We start from the raw sequence: 25000 nt of genomic DNA, 5'->3' as shown, positions 1-25000 counted from the left end.
GAGAGTGCGAATGAGGGGAGAGAGAGAGAGCGGACATTACCTAACAGACTGAGGAATATAGGTTATGGACAAGCTGCTGGGATTATACTGTGTGTGAGAGATGAGGATGATGATGATGATGGTGTGTAAGCAGTGACACACTCTCTTGTTTACCTGGGGGAGGTAAAGGTAAACAGGAGCTGTAGGTTAATGTTTAGCTGTCCAAACCACCAGAGTGTCATCATCATCATCATCATCATCATGGAAAGTTTGAAAGGCTAAGTTTGTTTGTTGATGTAAATTAACAGCACATGCTACATTACACACATACATGTGACCAGGTGGATAAGGTGATGTCATAGTTGGTAACATGTGTGCCAGTAGGACCCGATCGATCCTGTGACACCAATACGTCACACCTCTTTTGTGGTTTTGTGTGTTTTTGTTGACTTGAGGACCGACAGGAGCCTTTGGATCTTAGAACACATGGGCCCCTAACTGAGCCCTAAGCCTGGCACATAGACCCTAGAAAACGCTGCTGTGGTCCTCTGGAGAACTCACAGGGACACGTTTACTGCCCCCGGGTGAGGGACATCTTCTAATGCATCTCTGTCCCAAAGCCTTGGCCAAACATCCAGCATGCAAACGTCCCCTGAGATGATGTGACCTTGGTAACCTGGGATTAACACACACAAGATGGGATTCAACCCGAGAACAAACAGTCCCTCTGTCTGACCGTGACTCACTGCTGAGGTTAAAAAGCTCAGAACTTCATCCAGCCTGGCCCACATAAAGGGGACACATGGTTTCTGTTATTGTCCCTCTGGTTTATTGTGAAATATTTTATGAACAGCTTAAGTTCATTAAAATGTGTGAACAATCAGGACGCCACAGTCACCACCCCACCCCCCCCCCCACGTCTGTTACTCTGAGAACATTTGCTTGGATTCCTTGAAACCTGAAATATGTCCACTCAGTGTGCACAGTGGTGCTGCAGCAAGGGAGCGTGGAAGACATGTTTCAGTGTGTGAAAACCGACCTTGACCTCAGGACTTTGCTGTGGATGTTTCATGAACACTGCGGCCGGTGTGAGAGCTGGACTGTGGTGCGTTCGTACTCTTTGAACCCTATAAGGAGTGGAATCACAAGGCACTCCAGCCAGCCCGTTTTTACTGTTGACCTCTGACCTCTTGGCGAGATATGTACATGACTGTGTGCCTGAGAGGGAAACAAAACAAACATCTTGTGAGGGCAGCAGAAGGAACTAGTGAAGGATGTGAGCCCAGGCTCTTAATCTGACAGGAGGTGCTTGAGGAAGATTCCAAACCCTTAAACAAAGAGCAGGGCTGCTGCACTGTACCTGAGACTGACCTCTGACCTCTGTGTGTGGAGGAGAGGAAAGGAAACAAGCGTCAGCACATCATTGCCCTGTAATCATTATGTGTGATAGCTTGAGTTTGAAGCCTTGTTTGTATGTAACACGTTTCCATCCAGCTCCCCAGAGCCAAGACCCCATTTCCTTTAACGTGGAGTTTCCGTCTTGCTGTTTCCTCAGGTAGTGGTTGTATTCTCTCTGCTGGGTACCTGTTGGGTCAGCAGAGCCTATGTGTTTCAAGCCAGCCGGCCTGCAGACGGAGACAACCAGCCTCATACTAAAAGTGAGAACAACAGCCTCATTTATCTCTTTATAACATAATGATCTTTGTTCACCTGAAACTATTAAACAGCTCATTGGTGTCATTTTGTCAATTATTACTGAAATACCACAATATTTGTAGGTCACTTCCCAGGTCCACAGGTCTCTGTTTGGATCCATGTCACAATTTCAGAGATAGAAGTTATGCAGTAATGTACTGTATGTTTTGGAGAGCCAGGTCAAACTGTGTTCTGTTATAATGAGGTCTTGCTTTGTAAAATCACTCGCCAAATATCTAACATTGACAAAAATCTGTGTCAGCAATCTAGTTTTGGTTTACCATGTATTTACCATAAATCTTTACATGCAGTAAACAGCTTAAACAGTTTAAACCCTCAAGTAAGCATCGTCCCAAAAACACCAGCTGAGCTCACAGTGAGCCCTGCTGCTGATGTCTTGGACGTCTTCTGTCTGCTTGAGCTTCTCTCTTGTAGATCACAAGCCATGAACGTAAGATGCAGGTCTGATTTGAAGCCTCTGACTGTGTTTCCACTTGTTCTTGTGTCTGAACGTGGCCCCTCTGGTCCCTGCAGCCATCTCTGAGTCTCTGTGGGTGAGCTCAGCAGGCTCCTGTAAGGGGCGGTGCTTCGAGCTGGAGGAGGCCCAGCCTCCAGGATGCAGATGTGACAATCTGTGTAAGACCTACTACAGCTGCTGCCAGGACTTTGACGAGCACTGCCTGAAAACAGGTCCGTGTCCCGCCGCTCCGTCTGTCACCTGTGCGGGGTTGTGACTTTGGTTAAGACGTTGTGTTGTGTTTGTGCGTCAGACGGGGGGTTTCAGTGCTCGGCAAACCGCTGTGGGGAGGAGAGGAACGATGATCACGCCTGTCACTGCTCAGAGGACTGCCTGGAGAGAGGAGACTGCTGCACCAACTACAAGTCACTCTGCAAAGGTAACCTGCACTGCACTAGCAAACACACACACGCACACGCACACGCACACGCACACGCACACACCACAGAGCAGTGGTTTGGACTCAGCCTGGACTGGAGGCACAACACAGCTGATCTGGGACTCGACATACACACAACCTTTGTTCCATCCTGACAGATGAGACTTCCTGGGTCCATGGCGACTGTGAGGAGATCAAGAGTGCTGAATGCCCTGCAGGGTGAGTCTGGAGCTGGACTCTCCTGTTAACCCTTTGTGGTCTCTTTCCTAAGTCTGATTTATAGTTTGGTAACTTTGTGCTCCTGACGCTCCACAGCTTCATCCGTCCTCCTCTCATCATGCTGTCTGTGGACGGCTTCAGAGCCTCCTACCTGAAGAAGGGCAGATCTGTCATCCCCAACATAGAGAAGCTCAGTATGTCACCTGATGTTCTGCTTCCCTAGCAATCACCCAAAACACCATAGCAACCACTCTGTGTCCCGTGTCATATGTCATATGTTGACCGTCTTCATCTCAGTGTTTGAGTTAAGTTCTGACCTGCTGTGGTTTGGTTTCCTCTCAGGAACCTGTGGGACCTCCTCGCCTTACATGCGGCCCGTCTATCCATCCAAGACCTTCCCTAACTTATACACTCTGGCCACTGTGAGTGACCCAGTTTGTCTTTAACGTGTGTGTGTGTGTGTGTGTAGGTAAATCCAGGCTGTTAATGTGTACTCCAAAATACACAGCAGATGTTTTAGGTAAAGTCAATATGCATGTTTGCCCATAGTAATGTTCCAAACTGAGGCTGGCTCTCACCTTTGACCTATACAGTTCTGAAAGTTGTTTTGATTTTTATGGAACTCTTCCAAAAAAAACACTTCAATAACTCAGAAACCAAACTCAGAAACGGCCAAATCTATAGCAGTGTCTCATATCAGCCCGTCTGTTCCTAACCCAGTGTGATCTCTGTCCAGGGCCTCTACCCAGAGTCCCATGGCATTGTGGGAAACACCATGCACGACGCCGTGTTTGACGCCACCTTCACCCTGCGGAGCAGAGAGAAGCTCAACCACCGCTGGTGGGGCGGGCAGCCTGTGAGTCCTGAACCTCATCTTTCCCCTCCCAACCAGTTTTTGTTCAATTATTAGAATTTGGTAAATTAGTAACAAAATGATCCAAGTTCAACTTTACTACTGATTTCCTTTTGTATTTTCTGTTAAAGTTTGTCCACTTCAGCTTTATAAACACGTCGCTGCTTAAGTCTGTGCAGGATTAAAAACATAGGAATGCAATTAAAGACTCAGATGTATTTGATCCTTTATGACCATGAGTGACACATCAATCAATGAAGGTATTGGGCAAGAAAAGTGACTTTTTCACTCATATGATAAGGGAGCACGATCTGTTCCCTAAATAATCACAATCAGCTGGAGCAGGAAGTGAGCTGAACTCTCTCTCTCTCTCTCTCTGTCCCTCTCTCTCTCTGTGTCACAGATCTGGATCACAGCAGAGAAACAAGGAGTGAAAGCAGGCACCTTCTTCTGGCCTTGGTACTGCAGTTGGTACAGGAATATTTTTCAACAGCTTCAGACTTCACAGGGAAACAGGATTAATTTCTCTCTCTGTGTTTTGATGCTGCACACACACACACACACACACACACACACACACACACACACGCGCACACACACACACACTTCCATGACCTCATGAGCACGAGGGCACGAGAGGTCGAGGACTCGCCGCATCCTGACCGGCTGAGGCTGACCTTACACGCAGACACACACACACACACACACACACACACACACACACACACACACACACAGCACAATAGCCGACACAATCAATCACAAGCGAGGGCATTGAGAGCGAGCAGCACTGCAGCCAAAACACAGAGAGATCAGCTGATTCACAAACCAGCAGGCGACGAGTCAAAGCTCATTTATCAGACTGGAATCTATTATTTATGATGTTATTCCTCTATGATCCATGTTTGTTATTGTATGTGGGAGCTTTGACCCTCTGTGGTTGACATCAGGCTCTGTCTCCAGGGTGATTCCTCTGGAGAGAAGGATCCTCACCATCCTGCGCTGGCTCAAGCTGCCTGAAGACGAGAGGTTGGTCTTCTGCTCTTACAGGCCATGATGCTCAGGCTGCCTCTGTCTCTGTCCTGGACTCAGTCAGAAGCCTGGCTGAGTCCAAGTGTCTGTGTTGAAGATAAAGGGAGTTTATTTTAGCCTGGGGTCAGTGAAGGGGTCATCAGCTGATAAGTGTCTGTAAGGGTGAGCTGAGGTGAGCTGCTGACGAGCAGAGACAACACGCCTTCCCATCATGCACTCTGATCTCAGCCTGTTTGGGTTTGTGCTTGTTGAACCTCCTGTCGCCATATCTGTTTACACGCTGAGGTGAAAGCCACTGCTCATAAGATGGAGGCCAAACTTTAGGGATTGCATGAAGACAGAAGTCCTGCCCCCCTGCTGAGAGTGAACATGGCTCATGAACAGGAAGTTAAAGGTGTTTGTGTTGTGTTGTGTTCAGGCCTTACGTCTACGCCGTCCACTCAGAGCAGCCCGATACCTTCGGACACCGACTGGGACCGCTCAGCAGTGAGGTGTGTGTGTGTGTGTGTGTGTGTGTGTGTGAGAGGCCCTTAGACGAGCCCCTTTCTGACTGCATCTCATGGGCTCTGGTCTTTCAGCTGGACAACCCTCTGAGGGAGATCGACCACATCATCGGCCAGCTGATGAACGGCCTGAAGCAGATGAACCTGCATCGCTGTGTGAACGTCATCGTGGTTGGAGATCACGGTACGACCTCAGAACCAACACATCAGACTGCAGGGTGTTCTGTACATCACTGTGACTGACCTTGAGCCTCTTGGTGTGTGTGTTGCTCAGGCATGGAGGAGGCTCACTGTGACAGGACCGAGTTCCTCAGTAATTACCCCGTCAACATCGATGAGATCATGCTGATCCCCGGCTCGCTGGGCCGCATACGACCCCGCGACCCCAAATCCACCACATGTGAGAGCCGGTGGCCACAAGATGACCCCTGCACAATCTGAGATCAAAGGTCATCATTAAACAGAGCTCAATGTTTCTCTTTTCCAGATGATCCCAAAGTGGTGGTGGCAAATTTGACGGTAAGAACTTTGATTAGTGTGTGTGTGAGTGTGTGTGAGTGTGTGTGTGTGAGTGAGTGTGTGTGTGTGTGTGTGTGTGTGTGTGTGTGCGTGAGTGTGTGGGTGTGAGTGTGTGTGTGTGTGTGTGTGTGTGTGTGTGTGTGTGTATGTGTCTGTGTGTGTGTGTCAGGCCGTTCACCTCTTTGTGTGTTTCCAGTGTAAAATGCCGACTCAGCACTTCAAGCCCTACCTGAAGCAGCATTTACCCAAGAGGCTTCACTACGCCAACAACCGCAGGATCGAGGACATCCACCTGCTGATGGAGAGGAAGTGGCACATCGCCAAGTAACCTACGGCCGCCCACATCCTTACATCACGTCATTGTTAACCCATCGATGACCAGGGTGTTGGAAAAAAGGATTTGTTTTGTTTGTTTCAGAAGAATGCCTGAGATTAAGAGGACCAGATGTGGCTTCTTTGGTGACCACGGCTTTGACAACAAGATCAACAGCATGAGGGTATCCTGTCGTCTCCTGTCCTGTTGTCTCCTGTCCTGTCGTCTCCTGTCCTGTCGTCTCCTCTCCTGGCGTCTCCTCTCCTGTTGTCTCCTCTCCTGTTGTCTCCTCTCCTGTTGTCTCCTCTCCTGTTGTCTCTTGTCCTGTCTTCTCTTGTCCTGTTGTCTCCTCTCCTGTCCTCTTACCTGCGCCTGTCTGAACACGTCTCTGTGATGTTGTGTCTCCTGCAGACGATCTTCATGGGTCACGGGCCGAGCTTCAAGTTTCAGAAAAGAGTTCCAGAGTTTGACAACATAGAATTATACAACATCATGTGTGGTGAGAAGATTTAGCTTCTACACAGAACTACACCCAGAGGGAGACCAGCTGAGGTTTAGAGGTGGAGGTGTTTATAAGTGTCCCACTAATATCTCTCTCTCTCTCTCTCTCTCTCTCTCTCTCCCTCTCTCTCTCCTTCCCCCTCTCCCTCCCTCTCTCAGATCTGTTAGGCTTGCGTCCGGCCCCTAATAACGGGACTCATGGCAGTCTGAACGACATGCTGAAGGAGCCGCCGTTCCACCCCAGCATGCCGGAGGAAGTGACATCGCCGTCACCAGCCTCCGACCCCACAGCCACGGTGACCTATGACCTGGGCTGTAGCTGTGATGATGAGGTCAGCAGAGAACAAACACATCAGAACATGTCACATCAGACCTCAGAATGATGTGTCATCATATTTAATAATGCATCGCTGCCACCAGCTGCTCATATGTGGCATTACATCATCATTACATCATCATCATCATCGCACTCATCAGCAGTATAAGAGATTTGCAGTTTGGTCTTGATAGTGCAGTGAAGTGTTGGGACAATGTTACAGCTCTTCTTAGTCTTCATTCTCTCCATTCCTTTTCTGTGATAGAACAAAGTGGAGGAGATCATTGAGGCGTTCAGTCCAGCTGAGGATGGCGGCTACGCCTACAGTAAGCTTCCTGTTTAGGATGACATCACACAGCAACACAGAGACCTGACTGCTGTATGGGAGTGGCACTCAAATGTGTGTGTTTGTGTGTGTGTGTGTGTGTGTGTGTGTGTGTGTGTGTGTGTGTGTGTGTGTGTGTGTGTGTGCGTGCAGACACCACACATCTGCCGTTCAGTCGACCGGCTGTGATGTTCGCCGCTGACTACAGTCTGCTTCATCACGTGGAGTTCATCAGTGGATACAGCAGAGAGCTCGCCATGCCTCTGTGGACATCATACACACTGCCACAACAGGTACACACACACACACACACACACACACACACACACACACAGTGACCTAGTTACCTGATTGGCCTGATTCACCGGAATTCATTGAAGTGAGCTCATCTTCCTCTTCATCACTCCCTGCCGATGCTCTCAGGCTTTTCTCTACATGTTCTGCTTTCTGTTTGGAATGTCTGTCATTAATTTATTTGTTGCTCTGTAACCAAGACTTTTTTCGTGTAATTGTTTTCCGGGAAATCAAAATATTTCCTGTTTTCTGAATCTCCTCTTCTTCAGATCTGACCTTTATAAAGTGACTCAGCCAGGTTGAGTCGTTTACTTTGTCTCCTCGTCATTTGTTTACAGCTGAACATTTGTAATTCATTTCCTTCAACCCTTTTTTTTTCAGACTTTTTCATTCAGAAATATGTAGAATCCTGATATCAGGAGTTTTTGGCAAACGAGACAAATACTGAGGAAGTGAGTGAAGTCAGAGGACCCCTGTGTGTTTGAAGTGAGGAGATAAAGGTCAAAGTGTTCGCTCCAGCTTGACCTTCTGCAGATAAAGTGCAGCGTTCCTCTCCTCAGCGTTCTCAGTGGTTTGCTTGAGTGAAGCTGAAACAGGACGTCCTGTACGAGCCGCAGCCTCACAAACAGCCCAACACAAACACAAACACCTATAAACCCACAACATGCCTGCATAACGCGTGTTTGTGGAAACATGCCAGCTGCTGTTTTATAAGGTGCAGCTGGTCATGTATGGGACACACACACACACACACACACACACACACACAGATGCATGTAGGTGCGTTTGACTGCGTAAACACTCAAACTCTGTGTGAGCGGAGTCAGAACACCAAACTCATGTTTCACCGTCTGGACTCTTGTTTTCACAGTGAATTCACTCAAAAGTTTCACTCAAATTTTCAATTGTGATCTTAATCTTGACAAGTCCAACCAGAATCTGAGAGACGAAACGGTGAAGACGCTTTGATTTCCTGGAGATTCGCTCGGGTCATGATAGGAAACCCGACAGTTGCTAGGAGACGTCTAGAGTGATTCACTTGTACCATTTTGCTGAATTCTCTCTCCCTCTGCCTGTGTGTGTTTGTGTGTGTGTGTGTGTGTGTGTGTGTGTGTGTGTGTGTGTGTGTGTGTGTGTGTGTTAGGAGGACATGACTCCTGTTCCGGAGGTTTCTGGTGGTCAGTGTATTCGGGTCGACACCAGAGTGTCAGCAGACCAGAGCCAGAGCTGCAGCATCTACAAGCGCAACAACCAGCTCACCTACGGCTTCCTCTTCCCCCCGGGTGAGACCAAACCCACACACACACACACACACACACACACACACACACACACACACACTCACTGCAGGATGATGTAATGTTGATGTCAAAAGGATTTTATGTAAACAGTATTTCTCTGTATTAACCTGAATCTGTGTGTGTGTGTGTGTGTGTGTGTGTGTGTGTGTGTGTGGGACAGAGCTGGCGTCGTCCTCTGAGTCCAGATTCGACGCTTCGCTCATCACCAACACCGTGCCCATGTACCCCGCCTTCAAGAGTGAGTGAGGCTAAACACTGAAGGCCCACTGGTGACCTTTGACCCACCATCAGGCCAAACGTTGTGTTTATGTACAAACAAATAATGCAGAGGACAGATTGCTTTTCAAAATAAAAGCCTGTAGTTTGACGTGCCCTCTTCCTGTTCCATGCAGGAGTGTGGAGTTACCTGCAGGGGGCGCTGCTGAGGCGATACGCTGAAGAACACAACGGCATCAACGTGCTGACGGGACCCATCTTTGATTACAACTACGACGGGCTCAGAGACACCGCAGAGAAAATAAAAGAGTAAGGGTCAAAGGTCGTGCAATAGTACTCAGTAAAGTACTCAGTCACATGAAGTCATTTAGATGTATCGGTTCTATTGCGTATACATACAACATTAGGATATTTACAAAACAAAAGAACAATGACCTTTCAAATTAAAAGCACTGAAAGCACTTTGTTTTAAACTGAGTGTGTTAAAGTACGGTGAGTCACTGTGAGTCGCCCACAGGTTCTCGGCGGACGCGTCGCCCATCCCCTCTCACTTCTACACGGTGGTGACGAGCTGTCAGGAGAGGAACCAGACGGCGGAGGAGTGCGACGGTCCCCTCTCTGTCTTCTCCTTCATCCTCCCCCACAGAGAGGACAACACAGAGTCCTGCAACGTGAGTACACACACACACCAGGGGGCGCTATGCTCCTGTCTGACCAAACCACCATGAGGTCAGTTTGGTGGCGGACATGAGAGCCGCAGACTCTCAGCTCAGGATTCATTAGTCTGAGGTCAATCTCCTCTTCCTGTCTGTGGCCTCTGCAGAGCGGCGAGGACGAGTCTCAGTGGGTGGAGGATCTGCTGAAGCTCCACACGGCCAGAGTGCGAGACGTGGAGATCCTGACGGGCCTGGACCTGTACCGCTCCACCAACCTGACCTACACCAGCACCCTGAGCCTCAAGACCCACCTGAGCACCTTCGAGAGCGACGACTAGACGCACAGAGACTGACACGCAGACAGGCCACGCCCTCGCAGACGCCCCGCAGTTCCATCGTCGCTCCACTCCTGACCGACCGCCCGAGAAGAAGTTTGCATGGAGAAAATAAGAGAAGGGAACAAGATTTAGCTGGGAAGATGAAAAGAAGATTGAAATAAATCACAATAGAGATTCACAACAACTGTGTCTGCAACATTAGAGAGAGAGAGAAGAGAGAGAGCAGGCGGACACACACACACACACACACACACACACCCCTCCCTCTCTACCCTTCCCCTCCTCCCCCTCCTCCCTTCATCACAGCTGATCATGTAGGTGTATATTTTTATACAGTTTGTCATATTTATTATGTAGCAGAACAATAACAGCGCTGAGTGTTTTCGTCTTAACGCAGCGTCGCCGTGGCAGCAGCAGGTTAGAGGTTCACTGAGGTCGCACTCGTCAACCAGGTGACTTGACAGGTGGAGAGGTTTGGTGCTCATGGAGTCAGCAGGTCAAAGCTAAACCAGGTGTTGATCAGGCATTGATACCTGATCGATCCACCTGATTGAGCTGATCAGGGAGCCGCTGCCTCAGTTGGAAGAAATGTGAACCAAAACAAAGGGCAGAGCTGCATGTTAAACTCCTGTTGCTTCGCTCTCATGTCTCTCTGTGAATCCACATTTGCTCGGACCGGTTCTGTTCTGTCCAACAACAGTAAACTGGTGCTCAACCTGAAAAGCGAGGGCCAGATAATGGTACGAGCTGATGTGGGGCCTGTGTGAGGAACATCCTCACGTCGGCTCGTAGAAACGTGGATCTGAGCACCAGAACCAGAACCAGAACCAGAACCAGAGCGTGTTCCTGTGCAGTCTCACCTTGTCTCAATGTCTCATTATGAACAAACACAAGCAGAACTAACCAACGGTTTCCTCTCATCTTTCCTTTAACTCCCACATTCACACCCCAGTGGCCTCTTCTTCTTCTTCTTCTTCTTCTTCTTCTTCTTTGACTTCCCTTCTTCAGGCTTGTAACTGTTTAGTTTATCTGTCTGAACCTGTATATGAATGCTTAGATGTTTACCATGAGTTAACATAGCCACATAGCAAAGTACTAATTGGGTAGAGGAGAGAGAAAACTCAATAAACTGACTTGAGATCTGATCAAAGTGTGTCTGCAGCCGTGTTTGTTCCTGTAGTCTTTCAATTAAAAGTGCGAAAGCTTTGGCCGACTGATTGGGACTTTGTTTAGAAAAGACACGGGAGCAAACCTCCACCAAGGCCGAACGTGTCACTCTAACTTGCCTGATCAGCCAAAACCTGCATCTCTCCACGTTTGACCTTCATCATCTGACCTCTTCACCTTGGAAACCTCCACACTACCTGGATACAAAGAGCTCCTGTCTGAAGATGATCCAGATCCTACTGATCCAGAGAGAAGCAAACATATCCACCTTGGTGGAGGTACTAATGGTGGCATTTATGGAGCTTTACTATGTGCTGTAAATGTATCTGATGACTGATTGTCAGATGAGCTCCAGATGTTCCTGCTGCGTCTCCTCTGATGTCCTCTCCTCAGCAGGTGAGAGTCTGATGATGCCTCACTGATGGGTGGTGAAGGTTTGGAATAAACTGGTAAACACTTCCTGTACAGGGATTTAAAGTTTGGCCTGTTCCAGATTGTAGATGTTCTTACAATCCATTCTTTATCAAATGTTCTTAACCCTAAAATGATCCCTGTGACAGAGCATTCACATGCAGAAATACATGTTTATGTTGATGTTTGCCTCCTGGCGCTTATGTTCATGTTGAGTTGATCTTCAGTCTTCTCTCTCTGTCTTCTCCTTCAGTCACTTTGAGAGGAATCCTGCTGTGCTGTTCTGGACTTTGATTGACAGAGTGAATGACCTACAGTCTCTGACCCACAGGTTTGATATGAACTCACTGAGCTGATCAAACCCTTTAACACAGGGGAGACACCGACATCTAGTGGTAACTGTGCGGTACTGCAACTACACTGCTGAAGCGCAGCTGTAGAGACCGGCAAACACACACACACTGTGTGCGTGCGTGCGTGTTCACTTTCAGAAGAATCCACCGACACATTCTGATGTTGATGTGTTTTATTAAGTTGTCCAGAGTCAAACTGCATCATATTACTGTGAAACAACAAACCTTCAGTCATCACATCCACATGTTTCACTGCTCCATGACAGGTCGCCTCTATTTATAGAGCTGTACACAAGAAGCAGGCCCAGGTGATGTCATCTACCTGTGCCTCATGTCTATATGTGTCTATACGTCTTATTGAGCTGAGTCATGACCACGCCTACAAATTCACCTTATGTTTTATGTTTGCTGTTATCTTTAGATACACACACACACAGATACATTACACAACAACCAAAGCCCTTCACTTCAGCTTGATGTTTGCTTTTATTGTGCTAAGGGGGAGAGTATTGCATAAAACATACCATAATACTTACATACATACATAACGCCTTGGCACCTTCACAAACCCAAAGTGCTGTCAGCAAGGTGACAGCACTCACAGCTGATGAGCCTGTGCTGTGTGTGTGTGATGTATGACCTTGGCGTGTCCTCTGCTGGCTCTGTCCCGTGTCTCCTCCAGTCAGTCAAAGTAAACAGCCTTCTCTCAGCCTCTGCTGCCTTGATCACAGCTGAGTGTAGGATGTTTACATCAGCTGAGCCTGAATCAGTCTGAGACCCTACAGTGACCTCAGAGGTGGGGTCAGCCGGTCGGGTCGTCACATGTGATGGTGACCTGTCAGTGTGTGTGTGTGTGTGTGTGTGTGTGTGTGTGTGTGTGTGTGTGTGTGTGTGTGTGTGTGTGTCTGTGTGGGTGTGTGAGGAGCTGAGAGCAGCCGGGGGACGCAAACATCAGACTGAAAGCTCTGCAGGTAAACAGCTTCCAGTCGGGGATGTTTACATCCTCAAGCCACCGGGGAGCTGAGGAGGAGGAAGAGGAGGAGGAAGGGACCAAACCATGACCTCAGCTTCATCTAAAGACCATACAAAGGGGGAGAAGTGACTTTAGTACATCCGGAACAGGAGAGGAAACAGTGTGTGAAGAGGTCATCACACACACACACAGCTGATCTAACACTTTAACACTCTTAAGTGCTTTATCTCACACTGATGTGCTGAGGTCTTCCAATGTCACCCTGCAGAGTGATCGGCTCATCACTGCAGAGCCTCAACACGACACCAGAACACACACACACACACACACACACACACACACACACACACACACACACACACACACACACACACACTGCAGTGTTTACATGAGCTCACTTATATAAACTTTATTTACCGTCACTGTTCTACAACAAGCAGACGGATGATAGATTAATGTGTAACGTTCAGGTGCTGTGTTGATTCAATAACAGTAAATCATTTATTTGTTTAGATGTACCAGTTTCAGTGTAACGCGGCTGAAGTTAAACAGCTGTGAAAGCTCAAAGTGTTAGCGAGGCCATCTGTGTCCTACAGCACCAAACAGCTAACTTCATTAGCCGCACACGCTCTGCTAAGTAACGCCGCCGGCCGTAAGTCACTTATAAGAACTATCTTAGTAACATAAGTAACTTTATCTCTTCGGACAGGAAGTCAAAACAATACAACAATAGAACATGCTAACTGTTAGCGTGAGCTGACTTTAGCCACAGAGAAAGCTAGGCTAGTTAGCATGCTAGCCTGTTAGCTCGTGTGTGACCCTAACCTTCTGCTGTCTGACGCGTTCTTACCCGACAATCGGACGCTTTCTCCGGACAGCAGTGAAGGAGAATCCCCCTGTGCGGATGATCCACTCATCACCGCCGGTTCCGTCAAGTTGCCTTGTGTTCTGATCAGCCTGCTAAGTTTGCTTCCGTTTCATTCACTTGTCTTTATTTTGACCTTTGGTTACTCGACACCAACATTGACGTCATTGTCATGGAAACACGGCCCCGCCCACCGCGAGCCCGGACGCACTCTGAGCGAACATTTCAATCTCGATTTGAGGCTCAAACTGAGTCTATAATCAACCAAACAGAGGTTTAAATGAAGTTAAATTAAATTAAATTATTTATGAATGACGTGTCAACATAATCAAAGGTAATATGGATTCATTTAATATATAAATCATGAACTTTACGTGTGTGGTGTCACATGTTACATGCTGATCACATGTAGTCTGGCCTCTGTGTAAGAAAGAAGAATCATTGGTTCTTATTCATTTATAAACATTATTATCTGCATGACCTTTGACCCCATCTCTCAGATGTTGAATCGTTTTAACTTGTATTTCTGCCCGTAATTAGTAGATTAGTTAATTAGTAAATGATCCATGTTTTTAATTCCTCTACTCCACTTAGGTGCCAGTCAGTCACGCCTATAATCGCTGCACTAATTCCCTTGAGTAGAACATGTTTATGTGTCCTGTGATGAAGTCATGAGTCATTCAGAAGGATGAGCTTATGAGACCCAAACACAACACACTGCAGAGCTCCACTTAACATTAGACTGCATCAATCAAGTTATTCAATCATAATATAAAGAGTCTTTCTGAGTCAAGTTAAGTTACCAGTCAGTGGCCTCAAAGTCAAAGTCTTTTCTCATAGTCAGGTTGTGACTCCAGCCTAAGTTTAGTCTCAGTCTTGTACCTTTAGCCCAAGCCTGAACTTCACCAAAGACTCCAACTGCCTGATCTCCATATGTTAGAGACGTAAAAGCTGCAGCAGGATTTTATTTTTTTATTTTTATTTTACTTCTATCCCAGTGAAAATCACCTTTTTCTAAAATGTCAGCTGTCTGCTCCTAATTCATTCTCCTCCCACTCTCAATAAATGTCACTAAACTCTTCATCATCCAAGAGTCTGGTTCTCCTCCTGCACAACCAGCTGAGGGTCCCACCTCAGCCAGCTCAGACCCAGAAGTCTGGACCTGTATGATGGACATCAGGTCCACATGGAGGCCAGTACCTTATGTTGAGCTTGATGATTACTGATGTGACATGAAGTAACAAACCTTCAGTCATCACATCCACATGTATATGAGCTTGTTGTCACTTTAGTGTGTCTGTAGTCTTTGTGAACACAGATACACTTATTGATGATTCTGTGTATTTCAGGATTGATGGATAATGGAGGTTTGAGTGACACTTTGACACCCGACCCTGGGGGGATTCACCCTACATGACCCAGCAGGCAGGTCTTCACCTCCTCAGCTTCTATTACATTCACTGCATCCTGGCTTCCCTGAATTGTTTCTCCCCGTTTGCTCCACAGGAGGTCAGGCTGGATCCGTCTAATCACATCTCTTCATTTTGCCGTGGGGCCCTGCCTTTACGGTGAACTTCCATGATGAATAAAAGGGAAATGTATTCAGCATTTAATATTCGGTGCACATGGATGTGTTAGATTGCTCTGAGCTCAGATACGTAGAGCAACACCGGCACATGCAAACGCCTCAAAATGGCTAATATTCAGTTTTCATTAAGGTTTGGGAAATTGGTGTAGCCTACAGAATGTAACACTATGAAGGATTTCTTAATAATTCATGTAACCTATCTGGGTTATTTCGTATGGGAAGACCCGGCGAATAAAATCCATCTATGCTCTAACCAGGAAAATTGATTCCCTTGTCATTTCATGTGGTCTGAAATTGCCCAGAGCTATTATGAGAGAGACTGATTTTCTCTGTGCAGTGGAGTGGAACATTCTCTCCTCGTGGAGCCTTTTCTTTTTTTCTACCCCCCCACACAAGCATCTGCAGGTGAACCGACTCATGAGCAACAGCATTACTAAAGAGGCATGTTGTCGCACGCCTTCAGCCCAATCTAAACCTGTTCCACTCTGGACTGATTGATCCAGATGTTATGTATGCTGATTGTCTGCGTCTGTTTCTCGGTTGAACTGATATTTTGACAGCTGATGTTTTCATTTCATTCTCTTCTTAAAGGAAAAGAGGCTCACTGTTGAAACGACCACTGAAAGAGGAACAAAGTAAGTAAAACCCTGATTCACAAACCGTGTATAGAAGCAAACGTCTTCTTAAATGTGACCCTGATCAGATGTTTGATTGAGCTCTGTGAAAGAACCAAATGTGATGTTTCTGCTTCTGTCATGTGGTCAGATAGGAGTGGAGGAATCCATCAGACGCATCAGTGCACCCCTCTATACTTCCTCCTCTATGAGGCAGATCAATGACGTCCCTGTTGCTGATTTGACATGTTCATTTAGTTTGACACAAAAGGAAACCGTGTAATGAGCGTCTCTCTCTTTAACACGGAACTACGGAGTCATCAAGATGCAGATTTTCATTCACAACGTCGACATGCAATCAATAGTCAGAATCCACAGGAGTCCTCCGCTCTCCCAGTAAACATGAGTGGCTGCTTAATTGCTTTAAGTGGCGTTCCAGCACATCAAGGAAACGCATGCAGAGGTGGCAAACGCTGCTTCAGACGCGTTGCATCACAGTACAGTGGGTGTGTGGCTTCACGCGCTGTATAATCATAATGTTTAGAAGTTAGAAGTTATGCAGGACACAATGAAGTGTTAAGTGTATGGATATCAATATGCTACAATGACTGTAACACCGTATAACATGAATTCTCTTTAGTGTTCAGTGCTGTTATAGGAGTCCATTCAAACACACACAGACCTGGGAAGTGAATGCCAAATAAATACAGAAATGCAACACCAATGACCCGTAAAATCATCTGTCTGTAGAATGGCTTGAGTAGGACTTTAAAGTAAATTGGATGCCTCAGTTATCTCTCTGCTTATGTAGCACCGTGTTGTGTGTCTGCAGCAGCTGAGGTCCTTTCATACCAAGGACGAGGCTCTGCTTCACTCTGGGACACCCACGTCCCTCCAGGACTCCTTTATTAACACGCTGCACTTTTGATTGCATGAGGCCTGGGCGGTGATGCTGGCTTGAGGATTTTGCTTCTGGACCTTCTGGACCTTCTGGACCTTGTGACCTGGCAGGTATCAGGGTCTGCAGAGACCCCCCATCTGATCTGTGAAAGGTTCAGTTCAGTGTCCAGCAGGTCAGTCAGTCTGTGAAGTCCCAAACCCTCGGCTCCTTCACCACAGCTCAGCTTCTTTTACAGAACACAGCGGCTGATATCAGCGATGATCTGACGGGACGTTGCCAGGCGTTTCCTTGTAGACAAAGTGAGATGTTAAAGGATCAATCCTGTAGCCGTCCCTACATCCATGTTATCAGCGTGTACTGATCCCTGGGATCAGAGTGAGTTTAGCTCCACACAGATCAGAGCTGCTGATGGATCTACATGGACGCCAGTTGAAAGTGGAGCGCTCTCATACGGCGCCGTACAACTGCACAAACCTCCTCACATCTAAAAGTTCAAAGAAGGCTTAACACAGTGCATCCAGCAGCGTGACGGCTCTCAGGAGAGGATCAGGCAGATTAGAGGGCAGTTTCAGGGAGGATGCACCTTTAATGCTTCTGTTTCATTTCCTCCTGCCAAACTTAAAGAGAATGAGAAGATGTGTGACAGGTATTGGAGTTGGATATTGAGGCAAAGTGCTCTACAATACGAGGTGAGACATTATCCCTGGACCACACTCTTCTTCCTCTTCGTCTGCTGAGAGGAAACGCTTCATTTTTAAACATTTTTAGCAGCTCAAGAAAATATGACACGTGTCAACCTTCGTAGGAGAGAATTAGGAGCAGACGAGGGTTATCTTCCTCTCTCTCTGCTCCAGCCTCTTCACACTCCTCTTCACTGAACGCCGTCTCACCACTCGGCTGCTCTCAGATGTGTTTAAGCCAAATTTCAATCACCGCTCCTCAGAAAATGACAGCAATCCTCGGTGAAATCTCCTCACTTACACTCAAGGACACTCAGCAGGCACATTCCTCCAACAAGGCCGCTGATTTGCCCCAAAAAAAAAAAATCCACATTTCTATGTCAAATCAAAATCAAATGTGTGAAAAATAAGATTTCTGCCCGGAAATATTCTGTTTTTAAATATGCAGGATGATAATAAGAAGGCTTCCTCGCTCTGTTAAAGAAATGATGGTGAAACTCCTGCATCCTCATCCTGACTCCAGCTTTCTCCAAATATATTAAAATTGTTATTCACCCAATTGCGCCTACTTACAAAATTGCCCCTAAAACCATTTGTTCCTTTTCGAGGAATCCTGCAGACAAACAGACAAACTAACGTCTCTAACAAACACAGCCTCCCTCCCTCCCTGAACCTGGATACACATTTTACGGCATAAATGATCAATCAGTTGAACTTCTTCCAGCAGTACATGATGATGATGATGATGCTGATTCTTCACGTGAGGCACATTGATGTTTCTGTGCCTTGGTTGAGCTCATATCCTTCCCTAAAAGCCTGAATGACTCAGTGCCCAGACTACTTAGCCTCAGTGGCCTGAGAGGATTTATGTTTTGTGTTAAGTAAGGCTGAAGCTACTCATGTTATCTCACTCCATCAATAGCAAATACATTAACAATATCTAGTCGCTGCAAGCACACTATTAATTTACCACGGCCCGTCCCTACAGGGGCAGGATGATTGTCGGAGGCATGGAGGTGTATCTGCTTTCCCCTCCCTGGGACACGGTGTCGCTGCTGGGGATCAATGTCCATTGAGCGCAGAGGAAGAGGGGCAGGCAGGCAGCCAAGCAGCCGGCCCGGAGGAGGAAGACCTCCGCCTCAGCTCCAGTGACGCTGTCACCTAAGAGGTCCCAGCAGGCCGAGCGGAGACAGAGAGGGATGCTGGAGCCATGTCCTCTCACACGGGAACATGGACCAGAGGCCCTCAGAGGTTGAAGAGGACAGAGGTAATAGATCTTAGGACAGGAAGAACCCAGACCACCATTGACACTTTGATTGTCAGTCAGACTTTGTGACATTCATGATGAAGAGTTGAGTTTAGTCCTGCAGTCAATCTGCTGCTCAGGACACGGGAAGGATTATACACACAAGACAACACAACTATAACACAATATTCACCCAGTCTGTAATCAAGACAAACTGATCTAAACCTTTGATTTTAAGTATTTATCTGAAGAAACCTTCCCTTGTCTTAATAGTTCTTTATTGTTTGATTGATTGAGCTCAGTCTGGTCAGCATATTGACTCATAACAGGGCAGCACTGGTTCATGTGATGATGCTTTAAATCTTACTCTTCATCGTATAATCCTGCCTGTTTCTTCTTCATCCTCTCCTTCTTCTCCGTGCCGGCTGTGACTTGTTTGTTGTGATTGGTTGGTTGGCTGACGTGTTTGTTTGTCAGCGCTGCAGGATTATGAACAATTCTTCTAAAACGTCCATCAGTCCTGAAATGATTCTGATGAAATGATGATGATGATGAGTCTTTAAATCATCCAGAAATGCAGTAAATAGTATTCAGTTCCTCCTCCTCCTCTTGGACCTCTGTGTTTCCAAACCCCTGGCTCCGGCCCTGAGTGGGACAGGGCAGCAGCCGTGGCAGACAGTTTGGAGAGTCGCCCTCAGTCAGACAGACAGACCGAGGGAGCCACGGCCCGTTTGCCTCCTCAGTAAATATTCTGGAGGATCTGATCACTTGATGCTCCGATCCATATTGGCCCGGCGCATACAGACGGCCTGGCTGTGCTGGAGCGGCCGGGTTTGGGCAGAACCATAGAAGCTCATCACGTAACTGCTCTCTAAATCTGAGACTGGCAGAGACAAACACACAGCTGCAACAACTCACTACACACAAACTACACAACGCATGTGTCCTGCTGTTTAAGGGACTTGGACCGGACCTGTTGGTGCTTGGTGTTGGCAGAGTTATAAGTTCAGTCTCTCTGCCTGCTGGACAGCATGGGGGAGGAGGAGGAGGAGGAGGAGGAGGAGGAGGAGCAGGGGGGAGCAGGTCCCTGTGTCTCCAGCTGGGATCTGTGTGTGGTCAGACATGAGTGATGGGAAGAAGAAGAAATCAGGACATTTAACTGATCTTTTGATGATTCTTAGTAAGGATCCTTTAACAGTGAGAGATGAGGGCTTTTTAAATCTATATGATATAGATTATATAGATTATATATATGATCAGAACCTGAGAGGAGCAGGTCTGAGGACCGACCTTCTGTTTGGTTCCACTCTAAATTCCCAATTGAAACAGTAAATGAGCCACTTTATACGTTGGTATAAAAGGAGAGAGTCTCTGTCACCGATCCTCCTCCTCGTCTTTAGCGTGTGTAATCCTACACGCCGCCAGCCAAGGGTAACTTCCTGCCTCTCCTACACATAAATCTCTCTCTGTCCTGACCTCTCTGCTTCTCCACCCTGCTGCTGGAGAAATGGGAGGCGGAGTCTTGGAGTTGAAAGCCCCAGAGAAAAGATCCTACATCAGCAAATTCCTCAGACTCCTGACTGTTGCCCTCTGTGGAGGTTAAAGGTCAATGATGGAGCTTTCACCAGCAAAGCGTCTCACACAAGGGTGTGTTTTAGTCTCTGGACTGGAATCTACATGGTGGAAGTGTGTGTGGAGCAGTAATCTGTGAGGAAAACACAGTGATCCATCAGAGAGAGTGGTGCTGCTGGGTGATCAACCAGAGAGGAAGAGGAGACAAGGAGGTCTGACTTTCAAACGTCACACAGGCAGAAAGTGGAGTCTTTGATCTGTTCCATAGTGAGGAGGGCTCAGTCACATCAGGCTCAGTCCTATCAGGCTCAGTCCCATCAGGCTCAGTCCCATCAGGCACAGTCCCATCAGGCTCAGTCACATCAGGCTCAGTCACATCAGGCTCAGTCCCATCAGACTCAGTCACATCAGACTCAGTCACATCAGGCTCAGTCACATCAGGCTCAGTCACATCAGGCTCAGTCACATCAGACTCAGTCCCATCAGGCTCAGTCCCATCAGGCTCAGTCACATCAGGCTCAGTCACATCAGGCTCAGTCCCATCAGACTCAGTCACATCAGACTCAGTCACATCAGGCTCAGTCCCATCAGGCTCAGTCCCATCAGACTCAGTCCCATCAGGCTCAGTCCCATCAGGCTCAGTCCCATCAGGCTCAGTCCCATCAGACTCAGGCTCAGAGAGTGTGTGAGCACAGGGAGCATGTCATGAATCAAAGGAGAGATTCCTCTGCGATCACACTGAATGTGATGTTACGCTCATAACGATCTCATTCTTTCATCTTCTCTGGTTGAGCCGTGTCACAGCAGCACACGGCCTCTCTCCAGCTCGCTCACACGTTTGCGTCCGTGTGGCGCTCAGGCCGATCCTCTCAGAGGGCCGGCGGCTGACGGCCCCTTTGTCTGCTCAGAGGGGAGGGAGATCCTTTGTGTGAAACGATATCTGAAGTGATTAAAGGGAGGCAGGGAGCGGAGCTGACAGGTCTAATGGAGAACACACACACGCACACACACACACACACACACAGTCTCCTCCCTTTGCTGGCTGACAGAACGCCGTACCCAAACATGAAGCGCTCCCTGGTTACCCAGAAGCCCCGGCTCCCGTTTGGTTCCCGATCTACCAGATAATCAGATAATGATGATTCCGGGTGAGCGTGCAGCCTTTGTAGCTGCCACTCACCGCTGCTCGCTGCCTCATCGCCGTGCTGACAGGGACGTTTCCCCGTCGCAGCAGACGGCTGCAGAATCAGACACTGGTGAGGCCGGCAGCCAATTACAGCGCAGCGCCTCTGTCTTTCTTCTGTCGTTAACAAAAGAGGACAGAGGACCGGAGGACTGCTGTCAAAGCAGTAACACAAACCTTCATCGGCTCTCTGCTCAGCTGTCACTTCCTCCCCTGCTCTGAGTGAATTCCTTTACTTGATTTTCTTAATGCACTCATTCACAGACTGAGTTTTGCCAAATTTGCTCTGTAATCCGTGAAACGCTGGAGTCTGCTGTCTTCTGATGAATTGCTAAAATGTTTCCCCGTCCAACTTTTCCCTCCCAGCCGTCATAAAGGGAGGAGGATGTGTTCTTTATGTTCCCTGGGGCGTTTCTCTCAGAGTGAAGCTCCTTCCTCCACCATCTGCCGTTGCCCCCGGATAGAAAAGGAAACGTGTTGATTCCTTTAAGAAGAGAGGGGAGTTAGCAAAGAGGAGCAGCTTCTCCCTCCTGCTAACACGCTGTGATGCTTCACTCTCACTGCTAATTCTATACACTGCTCCCTTTTCTTTTGACTCTCTGGAGCTGTAAGAGTGTGAACCAGAGCTCTCCTCTCTGTCTGACGTCAGAGCTCACAGATCTATGGAGGTTTGTACCGGCTCATACACGCTGGAGCTCCTGAGCACAGAGAGACGACATGCAGACTCATCCTTGATGTAGAAACGCTCGCTTTGCACTCAACCAACGACGCTTAAACACATTAGTATGCATGTTTAAGTCCAAGAACACTCAGAACGAAGCCCAGATTCCTCTAAGGTTTGTCTCTGCAGGCTCATTACGCTGTGACAACACAAACATGTTGGGAGTTGGCAGGAGTCATCAAGGAAATGACTCCAAATTTAAAGTTATATTTAAAACTTATGCTTTAAAGTGAAACACATCAAAGGGTAAAGAGTTGGCGCGGAACTTCACACACACTTTGATGTCTCAGGTGTTTAAGTTTAGTATTCACTTATTAAAGCGGTGCCGAGGAAATAAGCTCGTGTTGTTCTGCATAAAAGTGATGCAGCGGTGATAAAAGCAGAGGTGGAGAACGGAGCGGGACAGGAAGGAGAGAGGAGAGAGGAGAGAGGAGAGGGGAGAGAGGAGAGAGGAGAGAAGAGAGGGGAGAGGGGAGAGAGGAGAGAGGAGAGAGGAGAGAGGAGAGAGGAGAGAGGAGAGAGGAGAGGGGAGAGAGGAGAGAGGAGAGGGGAGAGATGAGAGAGGAGAGAGGAGAGAGGAGAGAGGAGAGAGAAGAGAGGGGAGAGGGGAGAGGGGAGAGGGGAGAGAGGAGAGGGGAGAGAGGAGAGAGGAGAGGGGAGAGGGGAGAGAGGAGAGAGGAGAGGGGAGAGAGGAGAGAGGAGAGGGGAGAGAGGAGAGAGGAGAGAGGAGAGAGGAGAGGGGAGAGAGGAGAGAGGAGAGAGGAGAGAGGAGAAAGGAGAGAGGAGAGAGGAGAGGGGAGAGAGGAGAGAGGAGAGGGGAGAGATGAGAGAGGAGAGAGGAGAGAGGAAAGAAGAGAGGGGAGAGGGGAGAGAGGAGAGAGGAGAGAGGAGAGAGGAGAGAGGAGAGAGAAGAGAGGGGAGAGGGGAGAGAGGAGAGAGGAGAGAGGAGAGAGGAGAGAGGGGAGAGGGGAGAGGGGAGAGGGGAGAGGGGAGAGGGGAGAGAGGAGAGGGGAGAGGGGAGAGAGGAGAGAGGAGAGAGAAGAGCGGGGAGAGGGGAGAGGGGAGAGGGGAGAGGGGAGAGGGAGAGAGGAGAGAGGAGAGGGGAGAGAGGAGAGAGGAGAGGGGAGAGAGGAGAGAGGAGAGAGGAGAGAGGAGAGGGGAGAGAGGAGAGAGGAGAGGGGAGAGATGAGAGAGGAGAGAGGAGAGAGGAGAGAGGAGAGAGAAGAGAGGGGAGAGGGGAGAGAGGAGAGAGGAGAGAGGAGAGAGGAGAGAGGGGAGAGGGGAGAGGGGAGAGGGGAGAGGGGGAGAGGGAGAGGGGAGAGAGGAGAGAGGAGAGGGAGAGAGAGGAGAGAGGAGAGAGAAGAGAGGGGAGAGGGGAGAGGGGAGAGGGGAGAGGGGAGAGGGGAGAGAGGAGAGAGGAGAGGGGAGAGAGGAGAGAGGAGAGGGGAGAGAGGAGAGAGGAGAGAGGAGAGAGGAGAGGGGAGAGAGGAGAGAGGAGAGAGGAGAGAGGAGAGAGGAGAGAGGAGAGAGGAGAGAGGAGAGGGAGGAGAGAGGAGAGAGGAGAGAGGAGAGGGGGAGAGAGGAGAGAGGAGAGGGGAGAGAGGAGAGAGGAGAGAGGAGAGAGAAGAGGGGAGAGAGGAGAGAGGTGAGGGGAGAGAGGAGAGAGGAGAGAGGAGAGAGGAGAGAGGAGAGAGGAGAGGGGAGAGAGGAGAGAGGAGAGAGAAGAGGGGAGAGAAGAGGGGAGAGAGGAGAGAGGAGAGAGAAGAGGGGAGAGAAGAGGGGAGAGAGGAGAGAGGAGAGAGGAGAGAGGAGGGCTGAATTATTCATGTCATGTTGGCTTTACATGACTTCAGATGATCCCAGATGCTCTCATTGAACTCATCCAGGTGAAGACGTTTGGTGCTTTAACTGTTGTTCTGCTCCTAACTCCTGATGAGATGCAGACAGGAAACAGAAGAGCAGGAATCCTGAGTGCAGACAGGAAAACAAGCGGATCAAGTCATTTAGAAAAACATCACAACAGATTCAGATTGACTTCTTCTGCTTGTCTAACTTTGTGACTGTAGCGGCCCAGACTCGCTCTCTCAGCGTCCGGAGCTGCTCCTGACTTTGTGCTGTTGAATAATGAATCCCACTGAGTGATAACATTACAAAACGTTATCGTGTTCACCTTCTGAGGCGTTTACAGTAAGAGACTCTGTGATCCAGCAGAGGAGCTCTTCATCTTTGATGGGTATTGATATTCGTGGAGATCGAACCCGTGACCTTCCTGTCTCCTCCCTTACAGACCCGAGCATCAGGCTGAGTGTGTGTGTGTGTGTGTGTGTCTGTGTGTGCTCTCATGTCAGCATGTTTCTGCTTCAACATGGTTTCATACCATCTGTCACAGTGACAGGGGAACGAGCTCAGATGTGGGACGTGGGCGTCTCAAGTTTTGTTTTGCTTGTCAAATTTCTCAAAACTCAAACTTTGCGCAAAGAACAGTAGACAGGCGCAGTGGAAGTGTGTGTGAGCTTTGCTGAGCTTCCCCTGCTCTTTAAAATGTTGCCACGCACACACACACACACACACACACACACACACACACACACACACACACACACACACACACACACACACACACAGATCTCGCACGAGGAGCTTTGGAGGATTTAATTAAGAGAAACAAATACAAACAAAAGTGTCTCATTACCCAAACTGGCAGCAGAACAAAATATAATTATAACGTTTCTATTCTTCTAAGGTTTGACTTCTCCACATCGACATGCTG

The 25000-nt window shown here is 48.2% G+C and overlaps 1 protein-coding gene across 3 annotated transcripts in view; it reads left to right on the top strand.

Annotated features, from left to right (window-relative positions):
* The window catches only part of LOC143016938 (autotaxin-like), a 12033-nt gene extending 870 nt beyond the window's left edge, over positions 1 to 11163 (top strand). Inside the window, exons 2-25 of one of the 3 annotated variants that reach the window (XM_076171524.1) lie at positions 1535 to 1637; positions 2209 to 2364; positions 2445 to 2570; positions 2729 to 2789; positions 2886 to 2983; positions 3132 to 3211; positions 3526 to 3645; positions 4046 to 4101; positions 4606 to 4671; positions 5093 to 5165; positions 5253 to 5361; positions 5452 to 5577; positions 5665 to 5696; positions 5893 to 6020; positions 6115 to 6193; positions 6421 to 6508; positions 6670 to 6842; positions 7092 to 7152; positions 7305 to 7444; positions 8590 to 8728; positions 8907 to 8984; positions 9139 to 9271; positions 9480 to 9633; positions 9786 to 11163. In XM_076171524.1, the coding sequence (XP_076027639.1) occupies positions 1535 to 1637; positions 2209 to 2364; positions 2445 to 2570; positions 2729 to 2789; positions 2886 to 2983; positions 3132 to 3211; positions 3526 to 3645; positions 4046 to 4101; positions 4606 to 4671; positions 5093 to 5165; positions 5253 to 5361; positions 5452 to 5577; positions 5665 to 5696; positions 5893 to 6020; positions 6115 to 6193; positions 6421 to 6508; positions 6670 to 6842; positions 7092 to 7152; positions 7305 to 7444; positions 8590 to 8728; positions 8907 to 8984; positions 9139 to 9271; positions 9480 to 9633; positions 9786 to 9956 (2550 nt within the window). In that variant the 3' untranslated portion in view covers positions 9957 to 11163. Of the gene's footprint in view, positions 1 to 1534; positions 1638 to 2208; positions 2365 to 2444; positions 2571 to 2728; positions 2790 to 2885; positions 2984 to 3131; positions 3212 to 3525; positions 3646 to 4045; positions 4114 to 4605; positions 4672 to 5092; positions 5362 to 5451; positions 5578 to 5664; positions 5697 to 5892; positions 6021 to 6114; positions 6194 to 6420; positions 6509 to 6669; positions 6843 to 7091; positions 7153 to 7304; positions 7445 to 8589; positions 8729 to 8906; positions 8985 to 9138; positions 9272 to 9479; positions 9634 to 9785 lie in introns of all 3 variants that reach the window. The other 2 variants (XM_076171523.1, XM_076171522.1) reach the window with 2 other exon arrangements.
* Positions 11164 to 25000: the final 13837 nt, after the last annotated feature.

The sequence above is a fragment of the Genypterus blacodes genome, unplaced genomic scaffold (assembly GCF_046128005.1).
Source record: "Genypterus blacodes isolate CSIRO-AG114 ecotype Tasmania unplaced genomic scaffold, CSIRO-AGI_Gbla_v1 ptg000258l_1, whole genome shotgun sequence".
NCBI classification, from domain to species: Eukaryota; Metazoa; Chordata; class Actinopteri; order Ophidiiformes; family Ophidiidae; genus Genypterus; species Genypterus blacodes.
The sequence above is the reverse complement of the archived record's forward strand: the minus strand, read 5'-3'. Positions and strand labels throughout refer to the sequence as shown.